The sequence below is a fragment of the Teleopsis dalmanni genome, chromosome 1, assembly GCF_002237135.1.
Source record: "Teleopsis dalmanni isolate 2A chromosome 1, ASM223713v2, whole genome shotgun sequence".
NCBI classification, from domain to species: Eukaryota; Metazoa; Arthropoda; class Insecta; order Diptera; family Diopsidae; genus Teleopsis; species Teleopsis dalmanni.
In genome coordinates, this window is record NC_051846.1 from 231,167,342 (window position 1) to 231,176,763 (window position 9,422).

Consider the following 9,422-nt stretch of genomic DNA (forward strand, 5'->3'; position numbering starts at 1 on the left):
ACTAGGCAGCTTCTAGTGCTGAACAGAAAAGGCATCCCACTTTTTACTGAGTTAAAAACATTAATTAAAAAAACATCTATCGAATCTAGGTACGACAAGAAACGATAGCTACAGACTTTGTTACGAAAAAGAAGCAACAGCAGAACACATTCTGTGTCATTGTGATAGTCTCACCAGACTCAGACACAGTACTTATAAACTGCATAATCCTGCAGTGAAGTGGTAATAAATTCCCAACCCGTCAGAAAAAAATCTAATCTAATCTAACTTAATCATCCATATATTTTTTATATATGGTCTTCAACACCTTTTGCTGCATTATTTTTATGTCAGCAATCAGATTCAAATTCCTTTCTGAAAAGTAGTACTTCAAGTTTCGGGAACACAAGAAAGCAGTCCATGTCAGGAAAGTAAGATATTTGGTCAGGATTATTGCGTATAAATATATAGATATAATATATGTATATATACCCATTAATTTTGTATAAGTTTAATTTGTGATGTGTCAACCTTCCATATTAGGAAAGGAAAGTAAAAACTCTTTTTTTAAAGCATTTTTTAAATTATAAATTTTGAATACTTTGTACACTGAATATTATTATTTTTAAGTGGGTGTATGCACTGCGATCTTTAGATCTATGTACACTGAATATATATTAGTTACATTTTATAAAAATCTAGAACTGTAGAATAAGAAATCAATGGAAAAATGTTTCTAAAAGGATTCACAGAGTATTTTTTTAATATAATTAATTAATTAATTTAATTTAATTTAATAAAAGATTAATTATTTTCAAAATTTTAATATTTAAAACAAAAAATTAATAAATATTTGAAATTTAAAATTTAAATCATATTTTTTTTATAAAATTTTTTGTATTTCTCTATATCATAATAATCTTTTCAAAACATTTTCTTTTCTTTTTTCTTTTCAATAATTATATCTATACTTTTATATGAATATATAATGTTTTATATAAATGCGTTTAATTACAAAGCTTACAAGTTGTGATTTTAAAATTAACGAACTACGAGTATTTAATTTTGTTTTAATATTCGTTTTATTTTACCTAAAATACTAATGAGATATCGTTTAAGAATTATAATTTTATATATAAAATGTTCAGGTTTTTTAAAAAAATTTCGCTCCAAATCTTACGAAATTTCTTACAACTTTCTATTTCCTGGAATTAAATATCTATGAGAAACTCTTAACTTTAATGAGTAAAAATGCTGATAATAATTAAGATAATTAAGAGAATAAATTAATAAGTATATGAGTTGACAAAGCTGTTGCTTATTTGTACCTTAGTACTATTTATAAATAGTTTTTATTTTAGTATGTAATTTTTAATATAAATAGTAATTTTTATTTGAATAAAATTTTTAGTTGATGAGAGAATAAAAACGCAGCCTAAAATAAAGCCGCAATGCCATTATTTTTTATTAAATATTTAATTGTGAAAATGATTAATTTGTATGAAAGTGAGTTTTTCCACATTGGTTAAATATTGCATTTGAAATGAAAATATGTGGCAACGATTCAAAATTTAATTTTTCGTTTTAATAATTAAAATTCATTCTAACTAATCAAATCGTTTTCTACTCGCAAAAAATTGTAATTATTTATATTTTATTTAATTCGCTATTTTCTTTATTTAATTTTTTTTTTCTTCTACTTTAATTCACAGATCCAGCATAGATGGTTTCTATTTAGAACATGTGTACATAATTCATATATATGTTATTTCACTTTAATCTTTAATTTTATTTCTTTGTTTTTGTTTTAGTAATTATACAACTGTTTTCTATTATACTTTCCTCTGTCTATTTTTGTTTTAATCCATTTATTGTTGTTTTTAGTGTAGAAAGTGTGTTTTATCTATTGTTGCGGAATTGTCCCGTTCCCATTAATTTACATCGATGCGGTTTGTTGTTGTTGTTGAGCAGCTTGTACCGCGGCTGCGGCTTGTGCAGCATTTTGTTGTGTGGTGGCATCATTGGTTTTCAAGAAATATGTTATCAAATCGATCGGTAGTGGGAAAACGATGGTCGAATTCTTTTCAGCAGATATTGTGTTAAGGGTCTTAAAGGGAATACATTTTGTAAAATAATTCTTATTTATAAAATATTGCATTCAGCTTACCTGTAAGTAACGTAATTGTAGAGCAGCTGGAGAGTCGCCAATAACTTCGGAAGCCTCACGTAATGCACGGGAAGCCTTTTGTTCACCTTCAGCTGCAATAACTTTAGCGCGGGCTTCACGAGCTGCCTCAGCTTCAGCCGCCATAGCACGTTGCAATTGTACTGGCAAACGCACATCCTTACTGTAAGTCATAAATTGAATATAAAAAAGTTATATCCATTATATGATCCAGTGGGATATAATTTTTTAATTTTCTTTTTTTCTTTTTTGGTTTAGTGAAAATCTGACCATATTGGATAAAGTATAAAGTCATGACATTGGTGTGAGAATGCTAATTAGGTCAATAAGTATTCATAATAACTAACGAGATTTCTCAGCATTAGGTCTTCTAACAAATTAATATTGAAAATGTGTTAATTCATTTACTAAGTTTATGTTTAAATTATGACTAAACTCTATATTGTATAGGCTAGGTTATACCGGCGATTCAAAGGGGGATCCACTAAGGCCTATTGGCCCATTGTATTACCATATAATAGAAAAACTCAGGGTTTAAAATCATCTGGAACCTTTGATGAAGCTTAAAATGCTATTTATTTGAAGATCTTGAAGTTAATCAAGATACTCAAAGAAGTGAATCCCTAAAATATTGAGTTACCGCCGTGCATGAACTGGGCAAAGTCAAAGTAGATGAGAGGTACTTTCGTTGTCTTCTCCACAGCTCTGACAGGTATCATTGAATCGAAGAATCAATCAACTAGCATGGTTGCCTAATCTACAATAACCTGTAAGTAAATCTACCAGAAGACTGATATCTATACGGGGTATCTGAATGAACGGATTGGATTTTATTTTAGTGGAAAATGATTAAATTGCATACAGATGCCTACATATCAATGAGTCTTCCCCTCGTTTATTAAAAATTTTAGCTTAAAAAGAATTCAACAAAAGTTACATGACGTCAACAATATACCCAAATTGTTTAGATGTTCCGAGTGAAGTTGTGAAGCATCCCTTCTGGATAGCTCGTCTTCTTTACAATTGCCGAAAATATCCCTATGTCCGGGAACCCAGATTAGTGAAATTTTGAGCTGTGTCGACATCTTGTTTAGAGATATGTAGCAGTCGAAAACTGTCCTAGATATAAACTGAACTAAACTCAAGGATTTTAAAATTGCTTAACTGTATATAATCCTGCTAAATATGAAAAGCACTACAATAACCCAAAAGCCTTTATTAGGAAGATTTGTTACCACTATCATCACTACCTGTTTTCTGTATTGTACAACAATAACAAAATAAATTTTCGATGTATTAGAAAAATCTACTGATGTGAAAATAATATATCAAGACCTGTATACCCTTCCTCGTCTAGTCGCAATTGTGTTTTTTAATTAAATTAAGTGGTTAAAAGGAATGTTAATTAATTATAATAATAATCATGATAATACTAATCTGGAACAGTTTAATAATAAAAGAGTATGATGAAAAGAAAAAGATAAAAATCATTAAAATAACAAATAATCGATATTTGTTTTTTTCTACGTAGGATTGTAGAAAGGAAATAAATCTATTCCTTTTACTTAACATTAAACAATTTCGATGAACATAACATTATGTGACATTGATGAACTACTCACTGCTTGCCTCTTGGTTATTTACATTTTTAGTGTTTTTTGTTTGCAAGATACTTTACGACAGCAGAAGAACGGAATCTGCAAATTTACGCAAAATACTTTACTTGGGCTTAATTGACTGTAATGGACTTGGCGTCGATATTTCTTATCCTTCACAGGAAACTTAATGTTGACAAATTAAATTGTAAAATATTTGTGCTTACTTTAGCAACATTAAAAATAAAATTTATGTTAAAATTTTGATATAATTTCACATTTAAGAATTTAAATGTTAATCAATAAAAAGAATAATTTTTTTTTTTTTATGGGTGATTTAGTGGAGCTACATAATAATCTATGTAAATTACATGGACAGAAAATAAAGCAAAGACAATATGGTATATTACAGTAAATTTTATAGAGAAAAAATAAATCAATAAGTATATAATTGGACAATAGTATTGTAGCTATGTGGGTACAGGAACTATGGACTGCACTGAGTACCACCATCTCAGAGAAATAATATCAAAATAAAAGACTGTAGCTTTTAGCTACCAACTATTATTCAGTTTAATTAGATTGTGTAAGCAACATAGTGATCATTGTTAAAAACCATTTATGACTAATATAGAAAGATATTATATAGCGAAATAATAACGAGAAAGAAACATTATAACACTATGTAGAGAAATTATAGAGAAAGACTTGCAGGGTGCAGTCTGTTAAGGGTCTAGGAGATAGAGATAGAAAAATTATAACATAAAGAGATTATAGAGACAGGCTTCCACGATGTAGTCTGCTGATGGTTTACTATAATTATTGAAAGATACAGAGCTTCATCTTTACAGTAACTTGTAGATAAAATTTGTTTTTGCAGAGGGTGTCATGTACTCTATTCCCATAAATTCTGATATAGATTTATAAAATTTGTTAATGGTAAGATTTATCTTTGTTTTGTTTGATGTCAGTGGTGGTAAATAGTTACTAAGATAACTCCCATAACTGGCGAGTTGAAAAGAAAGGGAAAATAAAAGTTCCATTAAAGCTAAAGATTTTTATAGAAAACTGTTGCGTATTGAAAATGTTTGTAAAAAGCTTCTGTTTACAAATTGAATAAATATATGTTAATTGCATTTATTTAATACTCCCGACACGTGATATTAAGTCTAATTTTTATTAAATTAATTTATTTAAGTGAAACACAATTAGAGTATTGTATGTTTAAATGGGGTACATACTTAACGTGTTCTCTAATCTATTTAAAAGAAAATAATATAAAAGAATTTTGTTTAAATCATGCTGTTTACTGAAAATTAAAAATATTTCAATCAATACATCAATCAACCTGACAACTTTGTTACTCCGCAGGGCTTTAGGTAACTGCATGTCAGACTGTGTTTATATATCACAGGATATTTGTGTGTAATCCTTGATTTAGTGTTTAATTTAGTTAATAGAAATGTTAATATACATTTTATTACTTCATTAAATAAAAATATATATATATAAAAATCAATAAGTCATTACACTCAATTACGTGATTAAAACAATGGACATAACTATGTTAATATATCTGTAAGCTCAATGTGACGGGAGACGTCTGCTGTCATATCCTTGCAACCACTTTTAGACATTGAAGCAGGAAAAAAGAAAAAAAAGGCATTCTGCTAAATACTCAACACCCATAAATGAATAAAATTTGATGGAGCCGACTTAAGTGACGCATGACACGCGAGCAGTGACGCAATTGCATAGAGTACATAGAGTACGGAGTGCGAGATGTGTGGAGCATAGCAGAAGTATGGCACGTAATAAATGGGATATGCATTAACCTTTGGTGACATGACCGATATGCTGCTACTTGGAAGTAGGAAACGTCACAAGTGTCAGACTAGAAACTTAGATAAAAAGCGGATGTATGTGTGTGGAAAAGGCATATGACTGCTATTTTTTCAGTTGTGTTTGCTAGTATCTACTAAATTTAATTTCAAATAAAACCATTCTTTTAAGAAGTTTTCCTCAATAATGACTAAAATGCCAGCACTTAAAAGTTTTCGTTAATGCCTAAATCCAATTATTTTCTTTTAAAGGTTAACGAAAAATTATTATTAATGGAAAATATAATTCAGTTTGAAGGGTAAATACAAATTAAATTAGTATAATATTGAGTCTTGACTTTAGCTTTTAACAAATAAAATAGTCAAAATATGTTAAGAGGTGTGTACCTTTAACCTTGACGGGGAATCTCTATAAATATTTTAGTGGGATGCAAGCCCACTTTCGATTTTGTATTGTGTTTTCTAACACTTAAACATTTGTTGGTTTTATAAACTAAAACTGAAATTAATAAAAAAATGTTAAAATAAAAAATATACTTACATCTCAACACGTTCAACTTTAATGCCCCAGGCGTCGGTAGCCTCATCCAATTGAACCTGATGTTTTCATTGTTGATTTCCCATATGTGAAAGGATGTGAAAAATTACAAAAAGAAATTATGTATTAGTACATTTTTTTTATTTCATTCCATGTTTAGTATTTCACTTTTTTGCTCCTAAGAAAATCACACTTTTATTTTATATTTAAGTCCTTTTTCATGTACCATTTACGTGTAGTTCTTATTTTACATGAAAACGAAATTTATTCTCAAATAAAATTTTTTAAGAGGAAATTTGAGTTTCCAGAAAATCATTTATCAATTTCATGTGTTTTTACTAATGCCTGTAGACTTAAAAAGGACTTACATAGCATATGGCTTGGCGGTTCATTACAAAAAATATACAGAGAAAGACATAGTTTCAATATTCAGTAGGTGTGCAATATTTTAAGATATTCTAATTTTTCACTTTATATAAAAAAATTATGTTTTACATGAAACATATTCTAAATTAATATTACAGTAGTCTCCGCAGATGTCGGTGATATGGTTATTAATGTTGGAGGCAAATTTAATTCCACTATGAACGGATGCAATTAACCTTAAGCATAACATCGAGATGATGTAATGAAAAAATAACACTCACCATTTTTCAACAATAGAACAAATATAATATATTATATTATATATAAATATATTATATATTATATTATATATAATATAAAATATTATAATATATTGAATCCTTTAACTCCTACGAGCATAATGCCGCTTACGATTTCGTTAATCAGTTGGTTTAAGATTGGCATATATACATTAGATATTATAATATATGTTGTATATTATTATATATTTCTTTATTATATATAAATGTAATATTTTTGAATATTTAATATATTTGAATATTTTCTTTAACAAAAAGCTTGGACACCGTAAACGTCTAATCAGCAAGGCAACAAAATCATAGTGTTATGAAAATCATATGAAAAAAATCTGGAGAATAGTATCTAATTCGGTTATATTAAATTATAATAATAACTACTATTGGCCAAAAATTCAGAAGATTAGCGCCAAAATGACTTTGAGTGCACTTCTGTGTCTTGTTTGCCTAGGTAATATACCTAAGTGCTGTGAATATGTAACTCACAATTGCCATGAATGTACTAAGGCAATTACCACTATAAGTAATTGAAGTGATGCAGACTATAAAATAAAGAGAAATACTTTCGAATATTCTATGCAACAAAGAGTTAACTTAAGTTAGGTTTAATAATATAGTAATGCTAAGGAGTTTTGAAAAATTATACAAATGTTATAACAAGATTTTCACAAATATTGACTTGATGATCTTTGATTTAACTGAACATTTTTTATGAGCATTTTATAAAAACATCCGTATTTCGGGAAAAAACTTTCACATTTTTTTATTAGGAATTTTTAGAACCGCGGGGTTCTGAAAATTTATATTTTAAAATGATGCACATTATAATAATAAATAATGACTCTAAAAAAATATTAGTATTGAAATTTAACGATTAAAAATATCTATAGTCAGTAAATTCAATTAGTCTATAGCTGGTTTATGATTTCGTTCTAATTTAACACAGTAAGAGAATTTGTTAATGAAGAAGTCAAGTACAGCTTTAGGTCAGTTAACTAAAAAACACTGACTCTGAGCTTCAAATTTGGCAGGGCAACAAGTTGCACCCTTGGTACTTGTAGTCTTATAAAATTATTTTCAAATAATTAAATATAAGAAATATTTCCAAAAGATTACTAATGAAAAGTATTTGATAATACTTAAAACAGCTGTATATTTAGCCAAAAATTCAATTAATTAATAAATAATAAAAATACGTTGTTGTATTTACTACTGTTCAAGACACCTTTATATTAAAACAACAGTTTCTATTAAAAAAAACATGGACTTTCCTCATTATTGACTTTAAAAATCATATTTAATTAAGATTTTAGACTATATCTCAGGCATATATACAACAATTTTTTATTTATTATTATCTATATAAAATAGTAAAGTCTGGTTAATAATTTTGGGGACTACTGGTTAGTCTCATAGCTTTATCTCAGGCATATATACAATTATTTTTTATGTACTATTATCTATATATGTTAGTAAAACAACAGTTTCTATTAAAAAACATGACTTTCCTCATTATTGACTTTAAAAATCATATTTAATTAAGATTTTAGACTATATCTCAGGATATATACAACAATTTTTTATTTATTATTATCTATATAAAATAGTAAAGTCTGGTTAATAATTTTGGGGACTACTGGTTAGTCTCATACCTTTATCTCAGGCATATATACAATTATTTTTGATGTACTATTATCTATATATGATAGTAAACCGACTTTACGATGGTTGCGATAAATGGCTTATAATTAAATTTGTTTATTTCGGATTTGGCAAAAACCAAAACCCAAAAGCCACATGCAAACTCATAAAGCACACACTACTGTTCTGATGGAATCAATGCATGTACACATGGTACACGTTTTATTATCTGGAATACAAGTAAGTATCAACGATTCGAACGACATTATCATTGTCACTATTATTTTGAACAGCAAAACATTATCATGTGCTGTTGTCTGAAAAATTACAAGGAACACTGCTAGAATCTTAAGAGACAAGACTTACCTGCATAGTGCCAGAAATAGTCATCCGTTCGCTAAGTATCTCATGCAAATGCCGAGTTCCCATTGTGTTTCGTAGAGTAGTCTGTGCCAACAGTCTAGTGGAATGGTGAGCGTTCTCCACGTTCGCTATAGAAACTGTCGCATTGGAAACGCGATAATAAACCACTGCATCCACCGAAACAGTTACGCTATCCTTTGTCAGGACCTACAATGTGCAGTGGGGGATTTTTCGGTTTTTGTTTTCTTAAATGTTTCTGCATTTTTGCTTATGTGATTTTTTTTGTTTTGGTTTTTGTTTTTATTTAAATTTATATTCTTATGTTCTACAACATTTTTGCTTAAATGGTTTTATTTTATTATTTTTTTTTTAATATTTTTTTTCTAATTTTTATTTATTCACATTATTGTGAGCTGTGCACTTTTATGTGAGGAGAAAAAATGCACTTAACTCCAATTTTGAATTTTTTATTTCGTAATTGCAAAGATGAAATGAAGTGCAAAGTACAGTTACAGTTACAGTTACAGTTACAGAACATTTACATTTGCAATTTTTTACAGTGTATGCATGTAAAGGATAACATTTGTAAAAGCATTCGCTCGTTTCTTTTGCTCATTT

The 9,422-nt window shown here is 28.2% G+C and overlaps 1 protein-coding gene across 1 annotated transcript; it reads right to left on the reverse strand.

Moving 5' to 3' along the window:
* Positions 1-1,522: 1,522 nt before the first annotated feature.
* Positions 1,523-9,137, reverse strand: LOC119672617 (band 7 protein CG42540-like). The gene is made up of 4 exons (XM_038083714.1): positions 8,808-9,137; positions 6,142-6,197; positions 2,147-2,327; positions 1,523-2,086 (listed from the first exon to the last, which is right to left on the reverse strand). The coding sequence occupies exons 1-4, from the start codon at positions 8,868-8,870 to the stop codon at positions 1,916-1,918; spliced, it is 471 nt and encodes a 156-aa protein (XP_037939642.1). The 5' UTR covers positions 8,871-9,137; the 3' UTR covers positions 1,523-1,915.
* Positions 9,138-9,422: the final 285 nt, after the last annotated feature.